The sequence below is a fragment of the Megalobrama amblycephala genome, linkage group LG2 (genome assembly GCF_018812025.1).
Source record: "Megalobrama amblycephala isolate DHTTF-2021 linkage group LG2, ASM1881202v1, whole genome shotgun sequence".
Taxonomy (NCBI): domain Eukaryota; kingdom Metazoa; phylum Chordata; class Actinopteri; order Cypriniformes; family Xenocyprididae; genus Megalobrama; species Megalobrama amblycephala.
In genome coordinates, this window is record NC_063045.1 from 40,811,659 (window position 1) to 40,832,013 (window position 20,355).

At 37.1% G+C, this 20,355-nt stretch overlaps 2 protein-coding genes across 3 annotated transcripts in view; both read right to left on the reverse strand.

Moving 5' to 3' along the window:
* Nucleotides 1-3,139: 3,139 nt before the first annotated feature.
* Nucleotides 3,140-9,508, reverse strand: smpd1 (sphingomyelin phosphodiesterase 1). The gene is made up of 6 exons (XM_048175551.1): nucleotides 9,007-9,508; nucleotides 7,278-8,053; nucleotides 6,318-6,489; nucleotides 5,294-5,370; nucleotides 4,832-4,977; nucleotides 3,140-4,318 (listed from the first exon to the last, which is right to left on the reverse strand). The coding sequence occupies exons 1-6, from the start codon at nucleotides 9,220-9,222 to the stop codon at nucleotides 3,921-3,923; spliced, it is 1,785 nt and encodes a 594-aa protein (XP_048031508.1). The 5' UTR covers nucleotides 9,223-9,508; the 3' UTR covers nucleotides 3,140-3,920.
* A 719-nt stretch (nucleotides 9,509-10,227) lies between these two features.
* The window catches only part of ilk (integrin-linked kinase), a 30,997-nt gene continuing 20,869 nt past the window's right edge, over nucleotides 10,228-20,355 (reverse strand). For both annotated transcript variants that reach the window (XM_048175567.1, XM_048175561.1), the window contains exons 9-13: nucleotides 16,400-16,527; nucleotides 16,056-16,177; nucleotides 12,370-12,469; nucleotides 11,857-11,987; nucleotides 10,228-11,774 (exon numbers count right to left, since the gene is read on the reverse strand). In XM_048175567.1, coding sequence (XP_048031524.1) covers nucleotides 11,625-11,774; nucleotides 11,857-11,987; nucleotides 12,370-12,469; nucleotides 16,056-16,177; nucleotides 16,400-16,527 — 631 coding nt within the window. In that variant the 3' untranslated portion in view covers nucleotides 10,228-11,624. The remainder of the gene's footprint in view (nucleotides 11,775-11,856; nucleotides 11,988-12,369; nucleotides 12,470-16,055; nucleotides 16,178-16,399; nucleotides 16,528-20,355) is intronic.

Sequence of the window (20,355 nt, forward strand, 5' to 3'; positions counted from 1 at the left end):
GTCGAACTGGGACTTGTTTACAAAGCACCGAAATCCCAGGAACAAACAAACACGTGCACAACTCCGTTGCTGCCCCCGAAAAAAACAAACGTCATCCACTGTTCCCTTAACGCTGCGTTTTTTTGGAAGCTAAAAATGGTAATCTTTCCCTCACAACCAAAAACACACTCCTTTGGTGACATTGTTGAAAAATCTCTCGGCTTCCGTAACCTGAACGAAGCTCGTTAATGGGCGTGCTCTTGCTCTTGGGCTGCGTTCCAGTTCGGTTTTTAAATGCCCTTCCCTCGCTAACTTCACTCGGTCTCGTTAACTCTGATGTACGTCATTGCTTACGTTGCACGAGTGCCCACTACTGGCTGAACCCTTGCAATGGGCTGAACTGGAACGTCCTAAGCCCTTGATCACTTGGATTTTGCAATGGAGCTGATTTATTATTTATTTTGTATCCCTTAAAAATGTTTATGTATATATGTGTGTTTTAAATGTTTTAAAAATAATTAATATATCATAGAGTTGTTTGTGGTGGAGTAAATTAAACGTGATATGCGGTGATGTCATAATCGTGTTGCATTGTGGGTTATGGAGCTGCCTGAAGTGTACATATGAAGTAGACTCGCTCCCTCGGTCAAAATCGAGGGAATGAGGGTCTGTCCATATAAACTTCCCTCGTCCACTTCACGAAGTGGAACGCACTTCAAAATGGTGGCAGCTGCGGGATTCCCCCGAGGGGAAGTGTTTAGGGAAGTTCGCGAGTGCGTGTCTAAAACTGGAGTGGAACGCACCCTTGGTCTGGGTGATATGTGTGTGCACGCTTATCAGGGAGAAGTACCCATACAAGGAATTCAGCCCTTTATTACGCGATAAAGGGCCATACTCGGAAAAAAAAAACCTCTCTGCACAGAAATACTGTCAAACGTCCAACTCGTGTTTTGAAACTCTTTAACAGTGTAAATAAGCCAGAATGCATGAAATAGCATTAGACTCCCCCTTTAATCAAATTCTGAAAAGTTACTTCCGTTCTGGAATGGCGTTCCTTCTCTGATGACGTGAGTTTGACAGCTTGGGTTCGATTGCAACTGCCGCCGAAAATGACGTGGATCTGACGAGCATCTCATTTTCTCACAACTCTTTAAGCTCACTATTAAAGATGTTATTTAAAGCTGCAGTCCGTAACTTGTTTTGGTTAAAAATTATCAAAAATAAATTTTTGAGCAAGTACATAACCAGTCAGTGTTCAAAACTATCTCATTATCTTAGCTCGATTCACAACAGTAAGCTTGTAATAATGTTTTATAATAAGAGCGACATTTGGGAAATTTGAGCATGCAGCAGTTCGTCTGTGCGTCATTACGTCACGTCCGTAAACAGAAAGAAGGAGTCCAGGCAAGTCGGTTTTATCATGTGAGGATGCTGCTGGTAGCGGATCATTTATAGCCTGTTCTCACAGCAGCTGAAATAATTAAACTTATCATTTTGATGGTGGATTGTAATCCAGAAAGGTCCAAATGACAGTCATCAGTGACAACTGGAGATTCAGCCGTAGTCAAAAAGCAAAAGACTTTGGACTGTGGAGTGGCTACAGAAATTGAAATCTACAGGTAATGCTAATATACACTAAATACATAGTCATGCAATGCTGATGTTGTTAACATTAATAATTTGAGAGCAAAGTATAACAGTAATAATAATTTGCACGGTTTGGCATGATCCGAGCTAAGCGGTCATTAGATTTAATCATCATTGGCAGCGTGATTTATTGTAGGCCTAATGCTTTTTTCCTCAGTTGGTCAGAACAAAAGTGGCAGACATGTTATTTACTTGTTCAGATGATATTTTCCAGTGAAAATTCTTATATTGGTCATACTTTCAAGATGTAGAATCTGTGATTCTGAAGTACAGTATCCACACCGGTGCGGTGATTGACAGCAAGCATTAGATTCATCTTACTCGACAAAACTGGCATTTTGGCAAAATTCTGTGCTATGCTTGTTCAAGCGCGAAAGAGAACTCAATACTGGCGCACGTCTTTCTGTGCATACAAGTCGTGTGTGTCACACAGACAGCCGTACTTTAAACTGATGCTGGTTAAAGTCCATCCACACACAGAATAGAATCAACATCTTTTAATCTCTCATCATGGGAGCGGGGTACGAATTCTGACAGCTGGAGCGTTTGCCGTCAGATTCTGTTTCCCCCATGTTTCTTACACAATGAGGTTCTAATATTTAAAACTGATGCTGGTTAAGCTCCATCCACACACAGAATAGAATAAGCATTTTTTTAAGCCACTACATCAACATCTCTCATCATATGGGTGGGGAATGAATTCCGACAGCTGGATTGTTTGCTGTCGGATTCGGTTCCCACGTTTCATACACAGTGAGGTTCTAATATTTACAAAACTGACAACAGGCTAGTTGGCGCCGATAGCCTCGTGGGCAGTTTGCTGACATGTAACACTGTTGCGCTTCGGGCGACCTAAGTTCGAGTCCCGGCTTGTGGGCTTTTCCTGATCCCGTCTCTCTCTCTCCCCCACTTCGCCTTCTGCCAACATACTGTCCCATCAAGATAAAAGACAAAAAAAAACAAAAAAAATAAATCTTTAGACTGATGCTGGTTCAGCTCCATCCATAAACAGAATAGAATCAGTATGTTTTAAGCCACTACACCATCTCCTCTCATCATGGGGGTGAGGGGGAAGGATTCTGACTGTTGGAATGTTTGCCATCGGATGAATTACCCCCCATGTTTCTTGCACAAGAAGGTATCTATCAAAACTTCTATTTATCAAAATACTATTTATCTATTTATCAAACTGATGCTGGTTAGTCAGCACCTATAACCTCGTGGGCAGTGGGGACATATTGCTCTTTGGGCGACCTGATTTCAAGTCTCGGCTCGTTTCATTTTCCTCATCCTTCCTTTTGTGGAAATTGAAACACTTAAGGGTTCTTTGGTGAATAGAAAGTTCAAAATGACAGTATATATTTGAAATAGAAATATTTTGTATCAAATTTCTGTCCCTTTTGATGAATTCAATGCATCCTTGCTAAACACAAGTATTAACTTCTTTCCAAAAACAAAACTTGCTCACCACAAACTTGAATGGTTGTGACAAAACTTAAATCTATAAACAAACCACTTTGCAAAATATCTCTTTATTTAGTAAGACCTTCAGATAATCCATGATTTCAACATTCATAAAGTCTCACACTACAATTGAAAAATCATTTTCAGTAAGTGTGACATTAATCAGAATCTCCTCAGAACAATTTCTTTAACAATTAAAACAAATAGTGCGTAATGACGGTGTTCAACAAAAAAAACAAACCGTCAAAAATCAACAAACCGTCATCTATTACAATTGGCCTTGAACAGGCTCCAGTGTGCATAGTGTAGGTCGATTCAGGAAGTGATAAGACACAAAAAAAGTAACTGACCACAATCCACTCAAGAGTGACACAAAACACTCTGAACCTTGTAAGTGAGAATGAGGACTGAGCAATTGTGGTTTTTATGAGGCACTAACACACCACATGATTTGGTTGTGAGGTCACTACCTGTTCTATTTTCAACCTATAATGCTTTTCTCTGGTTCACATGCAGTAAATTACACATCTTTATGAGAACTGACTTTTAAACCCCATCTTGACCAAACACCTTACTGCTGTTAATGCCAACAATGTCCACAGCAAGTCAGATAAATAGCAAACTGTAAAACAAGAACAAAAAATCAAACTGTTTGATGATGAGGATGAATGTAAAAAAAGTTACAAAAAAAAAAAAAAAAGTTGAATGAAAGTGCTAAATAAATCATAGTCTGTGCTAAATAAATCATAGTCTGTGCTAAATAAATCATAGTCTGTGATGTTGGTGTGGCAATAATCCCAAGAGAGCTCAATGGCCATTTTCATATTTTCTCAACACATTGTCTTCCTGAAAGAGTGTGTATCTCCGTGTGGCACAGCACATTGTTTTAAAAGGTCGTATCGTCCGCTGCGCAGGAGGCAGATTAGTGATGTCTTGCAAGTGTCTGCACAGGGCTTTGATACGTGGCCTTTATGAAAGAGGTACCAGAAGCGCTGAAAGACACGGTCATCATTCACCATGACTTTGGTCAAACCATCCATGTCGGATGGGAAGAGTGTGGACAAATTGTACGCCTCAGAGGCACGGTACAACAAGGTCCATGTCGGGCTGGGGTCAGGTTTTGAGGGCCGGTTGTTGGCCAGAGTCAGGTTGAGAATAAAGGTCTTGTGATCCAAAACCATGCGACTGCTGCCTGGGTAGTTTCCATCCACGTAATAAACACGATATCCTGACCATAAAAAAAAAAAAAGGATGTTATAGCAATATGCCATGAAAAACTGAGACAATGATTTTACCATGGTTAAGCAGCATTAAGTTTATAAAGAGGTTTACTGCATATCGTATTGCTGTTGCCAATTTTTATAGTCAGCAATGCTAAATAAAATAACTAAATGCTAAAATTAAATAGAATAAACATAATTAGGCAAAAATAAAACACACTGTAAAATAAATTAACTGAATTTAAAATAAAAGCTAAAATAAAATAGATGACTAAATGCCAACATAAAATAAAAATGCAAAAATAAAACAAAAACTAAATGCTAAAATAAAATAATGTTAAAATAAATAAAAAGTAAATCAGTAAAAATATACTAGATTGTAAAATATAAAATAAAAGTTAAAATAAAGTAAAAAAAGACAATGTGTTCTACAACAAATTAATTCAATATAAAAGCTAAAATAAAAATGCAATAAAAAAAAAAAAAAAAAAATACAACAACTAATACGGTTCAATGAGTACCTGGGTTCAGGTTGACATAAGTGGTCACACTCGGGGCAATGAAAGCCACACTCAGTGGACGGGTCAATGTTTCCTCATCATAGAACATCTGAAACTCATCGACATGAGTGTGTCCGAAAAACTGACCAGCTATGGTGCTTTCATATCTGAAAAATGAAACAGAATTTTAGAAGAAAGAAACCAGACTGATCACTAAAGTGAAATTGACTCAAGTGAACCATTAACCACTGAACTACATACATGGCAAATATACACAATTATCTCAAAACCAGGCAGTTACAGTCAGCATGACCCATTTTTACAACAATATGACACTTATGATCATAAAAGACACTGTGTATAACCCTTTAGGCTATAGTCATGCAGTTGTGTTGACCCAGCTATGGGTTACAACAGATGAAAGTGAACTCAATGTGTACAGCAGGATGGGCCATACAATGTTTTCACAGAAAAGTGACTGACCTGTTGACTATATGATAGTAATTCCAACTCCAACTGTTCAGGCAGAGACCGGGGGGGATGTGACCGATGATGTGGACCTGAGAGAGACCAGACAGACAGAGCACTGCTTGGATTTGGTTATTGAACAAAACCACAAAACATAATAAAATATCTTGGTTTTGAAATTGAGAAAAATGTAGTGGTAAAAACAATAGAGTACAATGCAGTAGTGGCCAAAAGTGATGCCCAGCAAAGGAGAAATTACATCTTCACCTTTATTCAAATATTATTAAAAAAAAAGAAAATAATTTATTTATTTATTTTGTAAGTATATTGCATAGTAGTCAATTGTTCTATTTGTGATAATGCAATGAAATGGCAAATTGTGTGGATTTAACTTTTGGCCAGGCTGACATACAGTGCCATCCCAAATATGGAGCAGGGCCTAACGGGCCCCCTCAGTCCGCTCGTGTGGGGCCCAGTGCAGCTGCCCAGACGGCCCTGATGTCATACAAAGAATTTATGCAAAAACATGAAAGACCCAACAAAATATTGATGTCTGATTATGTTGTAGTTGATGTATGCTTTTTCATGTTTTTTTTTTTTCTATGAATTTTTTCATAGCAAAATAAAACCTGTATCTGTTTGCCTTTATTTGCCAAATAATTTTGTTAGACAAATACCTTAAATCTTAGTGTTTTAAAAGTCCTTTACATTTAAAATCTTAAAATAAAAAAGTAAAATATCCTCTCTGGACATCACTTTTGGTCACTACTGTAGATCATCAGCATATGTAAAAATGAAAACTGAAATGCTGCACGTAGAGGAACATCTATCACACATCCACTTCTGGTTGGTCTGACTCATGACTCATGACCACTTGCTTGGATGTTTAAACACCTCTAACCCACAGACACAAACACCAACATTGCAACTTGCTAAACTGCTGCAACATGCAAAGGCTTCAACATTGTCCTGTTTTCTCATGTTCTTAAGAGAAAATAAGATGTTCACTTTTTTTCTGAGTTCTGTAAAATTCTCTGACCTTCTCTCCCTTGTTCTCTGACTCTTGTAATATGCGAATGAGCCATTGGAGCTGATCAGCTGGGTCTGTGGAGTTCACCATCAGCCAGTAGTTTTCTCGTGCACAGAAGTTCATGTTCAAAGACACCACCCTCAAACCACGCTGAACTTCCACCGTGTAGAACCCTCCATGCCTAGAGAAGACAACACACAATCAAATAAAGTAAAGTCTATGTTTGAATTTAAAACAATAACAACAACAATAATAATAATAATTAAAAATAATAAACATTAGCAATAACAACAATACTAATACTACTAATAATGATAATTATTATTATTAAACTTTAAGAGTGAAAAAACACCAAACATATATATAGTTTTGCATTTAAAATAAAGCTACAAAAATACAAGTAATAATTAAACAATGGCAATAACAATAAATTATAATATTTATTATTATAATTATTTTTAAACATTAAGAGTGAAAACACCAAAAAAGTATTTATAGTATATTTAAAATATTAAGCTATAAAATGTAATAATAATAATAATAATAATACTACATGATTACATCATTATTATTATACTACTAGTAGTAGTAGTACTAATAAAATATATACAATTATTTATATAAAATTATTATTATTATTATTATTAGTAGTAGTAGTAGTAGTAGTAGTAACTGTAAAAGGGAAAACTCCACAAATGTATGTATAGTATTGCATTTAAAATATTAAGCTACAAAAAATAAGTCACAATTCATAAAAATAATTAAACCGTAGCAGCAACAACAATTATTATTATTTTAAAACTATAACCGTGAAAACGTCACACATATGTATCTATGCAGTATTGAATTTAAAATATTAAGCTACAACAACAATGTTCTTAATATGATTTTGTGTATTTAACAGGGACAATACTAATTTATATAAGTGTGAGATTATTAGTTTGTATAGTCTTTCCATCAGTACTTTACCGTATCGTCTTCAGGGCTTCCTCAGGCAGCCAGGACGCCCACTCCTTCGCCATAGTGTCATACAGCCAGCGGGACGAACGATTCCCATGTACAAACGGAGGTGGGAAACTATTCACTGGAGTGCTCTCGTGATTCCCCACAGCTGGGTACACGGTTACATTAGGCCCCAGATGTTTGAGTATGAGTCTAGTGATGGTGGTGAGCTCGTTCAGCTGTTGTTTCCGGGTCTGAGACCAGACGTTGTGTGCTGGAATGTCTCCAGTCCAGTACACCCAATCCCATGGGCCGGATTTAGCTACGTTTTGGAGGAGGTTCTCTACTGTGCGCAGAGGCAGGTCACACTCACCGTATGTGCCCCAGTATCCGGCTCCAAATTGCTTCCAACTGACCCTTCCGGAGTCATTGCGACAGCACAGTGGCTTCTTGCAATCCACAAGGCTGCCCTCGGTGTACTCCGCATCCCAGTGGATATCTGTGAGGAAGAGGATCCTGCTCTGTGGTGAGCCTGGTTTGGGAGGGGTGGGTGGTTGAACTGGGGGTTTGGGGACCCGTGGCAGGGATACATTCCAGGGGGCGTAAATATCAAAATGGCCACATGTAGGTCCAACCAGCAGAGCGCAAGCCTCCGAAGGCCAGAGGAAGGACTCCTGCAGCGCACGGATGAAATCTTCTCGGAAGAGCTCAGTGATCTCTCGGCATACATCCGGATCAGAGAGGTGCAGTCGGACACAGGCCTCTCCCAGAGCATGTGCCACACGCTCCATGTTTGAGTCACTCTGTTCATAAAGGACACGCAAAACTTTATTAATAGTTGTTACTCTTTATTTTCATGGACATATCAGAAACACTCAAATTATGCTGTACAGAGATATTTTGGGTTAAAGTGTAATATTAAAGTATTTAAAATATAATAATCTTACAAAATTATGTATAAATGTGTATTTAAATATATTTTACATATATAAATAAAATTTCAGTAAAAAGTACATTCAATTAAAAGCATATTTTCATACATTTATATATATATTTTAGACAATACATAAAGATTTATAACACAATAACATGTTTTATATTTTATACAAATTATACATTTTAAAAATGAAATAATTTGTTATTTTTAAATGAATCTTAAGTATTATTTTAAGTATGTATATTAATGCATATAATGGAATTATGCTTTTAAATGAATGTTTGTGTATGTATACATGATTATTACTACTTTTACAATTATATAACATATACATTTTTATATACAATATATTTTGGCCTATGAAGGTAGGCAGTTTAACAAGTATCTTACTGAACAAAATCGAACTGTACGAACTTCACTTTCAGCCACCCAAAACAAGACAACATTTATCACAACGTGAAAGACTTGGGTAAAGTTGGTTTTATATTCGCACATTCGGACATCCGTATTCAATAGCCTTGTTAATCACACTACATTGGACATTCAGTGGACATTCACAAGTAAATATGCCATTAAAACAATACTTGCCTATTTTGATCGACTGTGAAAAATGTTGCAAGTTGACAATCGTTGGTTGTCAATATCATATCGCTGCTTAAAATTCGCAAACATTAATTTATTGCACATTTATTGGAAAGTCTGAATTTATCAGAAGTCCGAATGTGCGAATATAAAACCAACTTTACCCAAGTACAAGAAAGCCAGGGAAATATAAAACAGGCAATAACACAATGGGGAAAACGTGAAAGTAAGACTCACCAGCAGCGCTAAGTCAACCGTGGCGAAGATCGCTTTACACACTGCGCAGGACATGTTGTGCCAGCTGAACCCGAGCTTAAACTCCTCCACGAACCTCAGCTCGGGCGAATCTGTATCTCCTTCCAGAGGGTATGAGAACCCCAATGGCACCGAAAACAATGTCCAGACCATGAAAACACCGCAGAAGGTGGACAACCCGATCAATGGACGCTTCATCCTGGCTTCGCGGTGAGCGACACTGCGGCAAACTGTATCAGTTCCCCGTCATTACATACAAGTCTGGACAGCGACTCCAGGAAAACCTGTTTATTCTTGAACAGACTCTGTGGAAGAAGCGTTAGGCATGGGCTGTATGTGTAAATAAAGCAAGCGTCAGAATAACTCGAATTCGCGTCTTGTTTTGAAGCAGTTGTGAATATCTGAAATGTGTTTTAAAGAGTCAGTTGTCTGTCCTCAAAACTGTACCGCGTCCGCGAACCGGGCGACCTGAAGTGTTTATATAGCGTCAGCTGACTGATCACGTGACATGCCGACAAATCTTCTGACAAGTCACGTGCCTTACTGCTTTTGTAAACATGAAAGTTATTATTAGTATTCATTATAACATCTTTTTACATATTGGTATATAGGACAATGACGTGAAGCTAATTCTTTGTCCGAAACTACTAAATAATTAAAAAAATATATTAAATCGCAATTGATACAACTAATTAATTTTGATATTTTTGTGGGACTTAAAACGTTCAGGTGGTGTAACTGTCCAGAGGCTGTAATATATATATATATATATATATATATATATATATATATATATATATATATATATATATATATATATATATATATATATATATATATATATATATATATATCTCAAACTAAGTGAAGCAGTGATATTTGTGGGGGAAAAAGGACAGTTGTCATAACCAACATGCAGGAATTTTGATGAATTTTGTCATGTGACAAGAAAACCAAAAACAAGATCCCTTTAGATCCCCAACAACTAAAGTAAGACTAATTAAGATTTTTTTTTCATATCAAATTTAAGTAATTTTTTTTAATACACATTTTGTTAAGGTCAAAAAAAAAAAAAAACTTTTTAAATGTTTAAAGAAACCTTTTATTTAGAAGTTATATCACATCGCAATACACTGTTGTCGATTTAAGTCAACAACCCAATAATTTATTTTCTGACTGATAAATGAACACAGATCAAAACACTTAGCATGGCCAAAACATTTTATTTGTTCGTATTTTCTTTTAGTAAACTTTAGTTATCATGAATAAAATATAAACAGCCCAAATCTCCAAAATAAAGAATTAACTTTAATTAAAAACCTCACAGGGAGAGAAAACAGTGAGCATAAGTTAGATAGTCTGTTTTTCATGATCACAACTGTTTGCTTTTCAAAACATAAAAAAAAAAAAAATGCATGTCAAGTATGCTTGTTTTCTTCTCTTGGGTTTCCTATTACATACTGGCAAGCTGATAAGAGGAACACTGTGAAAGCAAAATAAGGAAGTAAATAGATGTAGTGTTTAGAAAAGCAAAAAAAATAAAGGCACTCATGGGCAGTCTAGCTTATCACCCATGAAAAAAAAAAAAACATATGTATACAGTATAAAAATCTCTCAGACATTTCAGCACGTAACATGCTTAACATGTACAATGTAAATTAGATTACAGGAGCTGGAGGCGTGTTAGTTACATAACAGAGGATGCAGCAATCATGCATTTGTATGGATCAAGTAAATATGTAAGTTTATGGGAGCAAGAATTGAAGACATGACCCATGATGCATGTCATCCGTGACACAAAAGATCTCACATTTGATGTGACGTGTGTAAATGGCTCTTCCTTTGAGCATATGGTACCTTAATTTAACATAACAGGTTTTTAGAATATGTATCTCCCTGCTATGAGAGGGACAACACAATCGTGATATTATGGGCACTTCATTGTTTGGTTTTTGTTACATGATAAGGCATAAAATTGGCATTAGCTATTGCATTATTGCACTGCTTTAAAAAAAAAAAAAAAAAAAAAAAAATCAAACTTGGACTATAGGACTTTTGTTATGAGGACAATCTGAGGAAAACGCATAGTTGAAAGAAAATGGCACGATGCTTTAAATACTAATAGCGGCTGATGCATAAACGTTTGCAAATTATACTGACTTTGAGCTGAAATGTTTGGTGGTGTCCTTTTGAAGGGGTGAAGATGACAAAAATGGAGCAAGTGCACAAAAATATGCAGAAGATGTGGAAGTGGTTAGTTGAAAACTGATTTTACTGTACATTCACTGCGTCCAAAGACTGTTGCCGCCACTTCTTGTTTAATGGCTATAGAAAAAATGTTTTGAGGGGAGCATCCAGAAAACACGAAAAGGACCAATGAACATATATATGCACAAACACGCACGTCATTATTCAATGATTGCTCGTAAGAATATAGGAGACTGTGAGAACGTGGCTTTTAAAAATGTTCAACAGCGCTTTCACAAAGCGTTTTTTTTCTTTAGCAGAGGGCTACAGTGGCATAGAGCACTTTGGTGAGTGGTGAAGTTTAAGGCAATACTGTGAACTCAGTGTTTGCAGGGTCGTCCAGCAGTGCTGTTTCATTTGTCTTGCATCTTCTCTAGGATGGGCACGATCATGTCAAATTTGGGCCTCTTGGCGGGGTCCTCGTTCATGCAGATCTTCATTAGCTTGCAGATGTGGGGGGAGATGCCTGGCGGGATGGTGGGCCGGAGTCCCTCTAGTGCCACCTAGTGGAGAGAAAAGGGATAAGGGTGTTTGGTTTGGCTCTTGCTTTCCAAAGTCAGGTGCATATGAAGGAATCCATCTTACCTTCATGCCGATCTCCATGTTTGAGAGGTCAGCGAATGGCACCTCTCTGGTGACGAGCTCCCAGAGCAACACGGCGAAGCTCCACATGTCCGCAGAGCGACGGTTAATCTCCTCTGGCTTCTTCTGCAGGGCTGAGAGGAGATGTGGAGAGAGATGTTAAGGTATCAGTGGATCAAAACTTTAGTTTAAGATGCAGTCACATTTATTACTGTTCTGCAAGTTTTCACAGGCGAAAAATCCAAGCAATCTGAAATTTTGCATGAGGACAAAAGGTTTTCCCACACAGCCTTCACAACGTTAGTCAAGTAGATTCACCGCATTGATCAACAGAAAGCTGCTTGGTTTGAAAGTGACTGTGTGGTTTCTGTGTGAGATGTGCTTCATGCATCACTACACAAATGACAGTAGACAATGGACTTTTTTCGCTAATGTGACTGTACCTTAGACAGATATAGTGGATAAAGTCAAATCTTTGAAATTAAGAATTTAGAGAATGAAGGAGAGGAACGATACCTTCAGGTGCCACCCATGCGGGAGAGTACATCCTGCCGGGACACTGGAAGGAGAACTTCACATCTGCCATGCTTATCCTGGCCGTCATGTCCTCATCAATCTGTTGTCAATGAATCAAGGAGAACAGATTCATTAGGATATCTGAGCATGAAACAGTTATTTAGGCCAAACTCGCATACAAATTGCAGCAAAACTGAAAGTGAATCAGCATTCGCTCCCATTTCCAACACTTACGGAGTATGAGCAAATCATGTTCTGAATTAGTCTGTTCTAAATTATTCTTGGTCTGTCACAGAGGCAATATATTAATTTAATTTATATTTATATACTGTGTATGTATATACCATTAAAAAATATGGGATCAGTTTTTTTTGTGTGTGTAAATATTTTTATACTTTTTTCAGCAAAGATGCATTGCATTGATCAGCAAAAGTGACTTTTGCATTGTTTTTGTTTTCAACTAAATGTCGTTCTTTTGAACTTCTATTCGTCAAAGAATCCTGAAAAAAACATTGCATTATCATTTCTGCAGATTAAAATACTATAAAATAAGCAGCACAACTGTTTTCAACATTGATAATAATAATAAATGTTTCTTGAGTATCAAATCATCATATTAGAATGATTTCTGAAGGATCATGTGACACTGAAGACTAGAATAATTAAGCTGAAAATTCAGCATTGTCATCACAGAAATAAATTGCATATATACAATAATACATAAAACAATTTTTAAATTGTAATAATATTTCAGAATATTACTCTTTTTAACTATACTTTTGATCAAATAAATGCATAATGAGAGAATTATTTCCAAAAAAAAAAAAAAATAAATCTTCCAAACTTTTGAATGGTAGTGTACATATAAAATCGAATGATTATATAATCTACTTATGTTCGTAATTATTACTTTTTTTTAATATTATTATATAGGAGTCACTATGTTGGCTGAGAGTCTGGGTAGGGGTCTATGGTTGTCCTCTCACTGCTTTCTTTGTCAATAAGAGAACAATTCTCAAGATAGAGTAGTGTGAGCAGTACAGCTCTTAGTAATTTGATACTCGTGTAGTTTTGCCTTGGTTTCACTTGTGTTTGTGGGTCAATGACAATCCATTGTGCTTTAAACTGAACGTGACTTTCACAGATTTTCATTTTCTAATGGACATTACTGACCATTGATGTTTGTAATCTAACTCTAAAATCTTCAGAAACAATGGGAAATCCACACCCAAAGAATGTTTTTTCACTGCAATTCCCTGTAACATGGATCTCTCAACTTGTGATGGGATGCACAGAAACTTCACAGAGAACTGAGACTGTTTATTTCTGTTCCTGTTCACAGTTCCACTAAATCAGTTCCACATACCATGTCAGCAAACAGGGTTTTTCCTGGCTCAAAATGAGGCGGAGGTGGTAAAATCCTGATCACAGCAGAGGAAAACACTTTTTACAAGCACGTATTTTAGATATTTTAATATTAAGATAGTTAGATTTTTATTTTGAGAACACTATCATATAAACAGTGTTTCCCACAGGATTTTGTGTTTTCTTTGGTGGGTGTACCTCTATCCCTATAGGGGGTCCAGAGGCATACTCCCCCAGAAAATTTCTTACATTTTAAAAGATAAATTCATTAATCTGGTGCACTTTGAGAGTTCAAAATTAAGAGCTCCAACCCATGTTCAGTGTGCAAATTGAACAAAGAAAAAGTCTTGTAAAGGGGACTCTATAGGGCTTGTGTGCTAGAGATGTGCGGATCAGCTCTAACATCAAGTCCACTGTTAAAAATAAATCAACCACCCGCCAACTGCCCGAACCTTAAGCATGATGATATGGCTGCTTTTAAATTAATATTTAAAATAAAAGTTCTTCTTTGGCAAAATTACATTTCCTTACTAGCCTAAAAGCAGGTTTTACTCCATTCAAACTTAAATTGTCTCTGTTTCATTACATCATTGTTGAAAAAAACACTTATCAGAATAATTTCTGTTAAGCTTGTGTATATTTTTAGTTAAAGCTGTTAAGATTTTAAAGGTGCCCTCGAATTAAAAATTGAATTTACCTTGGCATAGTTGAATAACAAGAGTTCAGTACATGGAAATGACATACAGTGAGTCTCAAACACCATTGTTTCCTCCTTCTTATATAAATCTCATTTGTTTAAAAGACCTCCGAAAAACAGACGAATCTCAACATAACACCGACTGTTACGTAACAGTCGGGATCATTAATATGTACGCCCCCAATATTTGCATATGCCAGCTCATGTTCAAGGCATTACACAAGGGCAGCCAGTATTAACGTCTGGATCTGTGCACAGCTGAATCATCAGACTAGGTAAGCAAGCAAGAACAATAGCGAAAAATGGCAGATGGAGCAATAATAACTGACATGATCCATGATAACATGATATTTTTTAGTGATATTTGTAAATTGTTTCGTTAGCATGTTGCTAATGTACTGTTAATGTGGTTAAAGTTACCATCGTTTCTTACTGTGTTCACGGAGACAAGACTTGTTGTTATATTCATTTTTTAAACACTTGCAGTCTGTATAATTCATAAACACAACTTCATTCTTTATAAATCTCTCCAACAGTGTGTAATGTTAGCTTTAGCCACGGAGCATACTATCAAACTCATTCAGAATCCAATGTAAACATCCAAATAAATACCATACTTACGCGATTAGACATGCTGCATGACGAACACTTTGTAAAGATCCATTTTGAGGGTTATATTAGCTGTGTGAACTTTGTTTATGCTGTTAAAGGCAAGCGCAAGCTCTTGGGGCGGGGAGCACGAGAATTTAAAGGCGCCGCAGCCTAAATCGGCGCATATTTAATGATGCCCCAAAATAGGCAGTTAAAAAAATGAATAAAAAAAAATCTATGGGGTATTTTGAGCTGAAACTTCACAGACACATTCAGGGGACACCTTAGACTTATATTACATATTTTGAAAACATGTTCTACGGCACCTTTAAGCAGAATCTCATGTGGAGTTTTTCCTTTTTGTTTTATATAATGACCACTAGGAGGTGCTCTAGGCATATGCTTTCCTTGATTGGTTTTCCCTGAGTAGAAATACGTTGTTGTTGAAAACGAAAGAAAAAGAGTGATGCACGTTCGTTGCGTTTTAACAAATGAGAGTTCTGTCTTTATTAAAATCAGCACATTAATGATTTATCTCTTATCCACCCGCGACCCACCTGCAATTAATTGGATTGTTATTTTGTATTACTTTGCCCACCCGTTCGAAGCCGGAGTGAAACTAATCTTTCCGGCCCTGAACCGCATTTTCTGTGGTGGAGATGGGCGGAACGGTTTGAGAATGGGCACAGGCCAGGAAGACGCAACGGAACCGTGGAAAAGGGGTATCTGAGCATGTGACTGCAAGCCTGTCTGAGTTTTGTTGACACTCGACAGCCGGAGGCAGCACTAAATTTCATGGAGGCGGCCGCCTTTTAATTCTACAAACAGTGCAAATGAACAAACAGTGAACTTTTATTTTGCAATCACTGGTTAACACTGAGTAATGAACGTCTGTGGAAATGAATCTGGAGCAAAGCTTTTAACTAACTATACATCATGTTCATTTGCATAATAGACAGGAATAGACACTCTGGAAAAACCCACAGTTGTAGAAACCAAGATTAGTGGGAAACTTCTCCTTTCTGTTCCTTACCATGACACTCTTGCTGTTGAGATAATGCCGAGGAATCATCGGCTCCAGTGTGTGCAGGAAAGCCATTCCACACGCTATATCCAGGGCAAACTTTACTGCCTGCGTCTGATCCACAACAAAGTCTAAATGGACGAGAGGAAGAGGAAGATACAAGAGAAGACTTGAGTAAGACATTTAAATTTACTTATGCTGAGTCAGGAAAAAAAACTCCAGTAAGTCCAGAATTTAAAGAGCATGTAAGCATATTTTCAACATTAAACGTTTAATAACATTCAAATGAACCAGACAAACTCCATGAAAACACCAAATGATTTATGTGAGACAGTAATGTGTGTTTTACTCACTGGTCCCCTCGTGAAGCACATTGTAGAGGGAGCCATAGGGCATCCAGTGTGTAATTATGACTGGATGAGGGGCGGGAGGAGCCTGACACGCCCCCAACACAGGCAACACGTTTGGGTGGGAGAAGATTCTACAGCAGGGGAAACATCAAGGTGGAGAGGGACGCATGAACACACAGATACAACAGACCGCTAACATGATGGAGACATTTCACAGATTAAAGGTAACAGATCAGGACTGTCTTCTCTTTTGGAATAAAATAGTTCACCTTTCAGTTTTGAATCTTTAAAGGGGTAGTTAACCCAAAAATTAAATTTCTGTCATTAATTACTCACTCTCATGTTGTTCCAAAACCGTAAAACCTTCGTTCATCTTTGTAACACAAATTATGATATTTTTGATGAACTAACTACTATTCAGGAAATTTATTTCTTCAAAATATGTATTTTTTAAATGATTAAACAGCTTGTTGTCAAAGTTAGTATTGGCTTTATGGTCAGATTTGCATGTGTCATTAGATTATTAGCATTTTAGCAAAATCAACTCAAATGGACTCGGAGTTATGAAGAAACTCTTCTCCGCTTCTCAAATACATAAAGTATTAGCCTTTACACACATCTTGTTTTGAATAAAGAACATTATGTGCTTATTCAAAGAACCTGTTTTTATTTACCCTTATACTGCAAACAAGCAGAGAAGGTCTCCAAATTGCGTGCAGGACTTCATTCACGATTGAGACTTGTATGAGGTGTAAGAGGTTTTGCTGCTGTATGAGGTTTGCTGACAGTTTAAGGATCCACTCGAGTTACGAGGTTTATTCACAAGCTCTTAGTATAAAGTTCAGTTCAAGCTCTGGAATTAAAGTATAGGCTATATATCCCCATGATCAAAAGGTGCGTTCCATTCGACCGCAAGTGGACTGCGAAGTGGACTTCACAGGGTATTTCGCCATCTTAAGTGAGATTCCATTCCGAAGGGAGCGAACATGTTCAGTTCGAAGGCCACTGCGAACGGCATAGGGAATAAGGGAACATTGATACATCACTTCACAGGAAGTAGAGGTAAAAAAAAATCACCCAACTGTCATTGCGCACCGCGTCACCATTCAGAACTACGGTGGAGCAGAGCCGTTGAAAGAGTTTTTTAACGGCTCTCCAATGGAGGAATTTACATATGTGTTTTGAGTAATTAGTTTCACTGCAGCTTCAAACTGTTCAACACGATCCCAGATGAGAAATAAGGGTCTTATCTAGTGAAACCATGGCTCATTTTCTGAAAAAAATTGAAAATTATAGTTTTAACCAGAAATGCTCATCTTGAACTAGCTCTCTTCTTCTTCTCCTCTATTAGAATTCCAAGTTTCAACTAATTTTTATATGCAATATGCTAGTTCAATAGTATAAAACAATTAGTTGAAACTTTGACCTGTGGAGGGCAGTAATATGCTTAGCAGCGTCTACACTACTGGAATTCTAATAGAGGAGAAGAAGAAGAAGAGAGCTAGTTCAAGATGAGCATTTCTGGTTAAAACTTATATAATTTTCAATTTTTTTCAGAAAATGAGCGATGGTTTCACTAGATAAGACCCTTCTTTCTCATCTGGGATCGTGTTGAACAATTTGAAGCTGCAGTGAAACTAATTTTGACCTTCAGCTGTATATAAGGAGAAAAATCCTGGAATGTTTTCATCAAAAACTTTAATTTCTTTTCGACTGAAGAAAGAAAGACATGGACATCTTGGATGACATGGGGGTGAGTAAATTATCAGGAAAAGTTTATTTAAAAGTGGACTAATCCTTTAAAGGCCTCTGCATTAGCTGATTAGAGTGTGGCACCAGGTGTCTTCAATGTTGAACCTTTTCACAATATTCTAATTTTCTGATACTGAATTTGGGATTTTCCTTAGTTGTCAGTTATAATCATCAAAATTAAAAGAAATAAACATTTGAAATATATCAGTCTGTGTGTAGTGAATGAATATAATATACAAGTTTCACTTTTTGAATGGAATTAGTGAAATAAATCAACTTTTTGATGATATTCTAATTATATGACCAGCATCTGTATATAAAAAGTATGTTTTTCTAAATCATTTTCGTGTGTTAACAGCAGTATGAACTGACAGCATATCTATGTACTTTTAAGGTAATCAGTGAAACTACCTAGTTCACATTGTTATTGGTGTTTTATTCTATTAAATATGTAAACCTGGGGTGCCCAATAGGTCGATCGCGATCTACCAGTCGATCGCAAAGACAATGCTGGTAGATCGCACACAATTATAATAAACGCTTTTATTAAATTTTAATAAAAAGAAATATAACGATGCCTTTTCTTATCCTTTTAGTTTCTGTCTGACTTGCATTTGACTAATACATTTTTAACAGGCAAGATTTTTGTTTATTCAGTTGCCATGACAACTAGCTGGAGAACAGAGCGCGAGGTCAACTTCCTCCAAAAATACGCACGAAACAAACAGCCGTCTCTGAAGTGAGCGCGTGCACGTGTTGAGTAGACTATTTTCATGAACACTTCCACAATCTCTTTCATGTTCTGCATTTTCGCACATAGAGCTTGTTAGTGTATAATACAGTGATAATTAAGGAAGTCGGGAAAAGCATCCTCCTCCTTGTACTTAATAATGAATCCGTTTGAACGGCCGACCATCGCATGTGCTTTGTCAGTGTTGATCGACACCAGTTTAGACACTGGCAGCTGTGTTTTGTCGACAAAGATTATGTAAAACTGTCTGATTCTATTCAGTGCAAGTCATCAGAATAAGGTAAATGCCCTGCCTAATGTAATCTGTTGTGCTGTATGTATTTTGAGTTTAGTGTTAAAATTGAAAATTGTTAAAATTGAATATCAACAATGAACATTTATTTTTATTTTCCTGAATTTCGTGTAGAGATTCAAGCAGTAGTACCAACAAGCATTTGAAATTAAGATGGGTTTTTTAGGGCCCGAGCACCGATGGTGTGAGGACCCTATTGGAATTGCTCCGTTTATTATTATTATTATTATTATTATTATTATTATTATTATTATTAGGGCCCAAGCGAAAATTCGCGCAGGGCCCTCTTGTTCTTCTAAGGATTATTATTAGGGCCCAAGCGAAAATTCGCGCAGGGCCCTCTTGTTCTTCTAAGGATTATTATTATTTTTTTTTTTTTTTTTTTTTTATTTTTTTTCCGTCTTCCGGGGCTTTTTGGGGGCCTTAACATGCTCAAAAACTCTTGAAAATTGGCACACACATTGGAATCCGCGGCCATTAGGACGCCGGAGAGGCTGGTACCCGGGCGTGGCAGGGGGGCTCGACAGCGCCCCCTTGAAAAAAGTCTGAAAATTTGGTCCATATATTAAACACGCTTGCACGTATTAGTATGAAACTCAGTACACATATAGACCTCATCGGGCCGAACAACTTTCGTGCTCTAAGTTAAACACCACGCCAACAGGAAGTCAGCTATTAAGGGTTGTTTGAAAAACGCATGCTCTGGAATTTGATATACTCCTCCTAGACGATTAATCCGATCGCCACCAAACTCGGTCAGCATGAAGTCAAGACACTGATGATTAAAAATTGCCAGGGGATTTTTGATATCTCGAACGGTTTGGCCGTGGCGAGGCAACGAATTTATGGCGAGAAAAAGGAAACAGGAAATGTGTTATAACGTCTGCGTACATATATTGATCTTTATGAAACTTCACGAGTGTGTTCGTTATAGGAGTCTGATCACATGGATGTGACTATTGTGAGTCAAAGTTATAGCGCCACCAACTGGCAGCAGGAAGTGTATCACTTTTTGAAATGTTTTGAGATCACCCTCTTATTTTTACCTGATTTGCTTCAAACTTCATCAGTGTAATGTCAATACACAGCAGATGTAGACCTATGACAGGATTTTTGATATTTGAAATATTGTTGCCATGGCAACAGGTCAAACTGTAATAATAT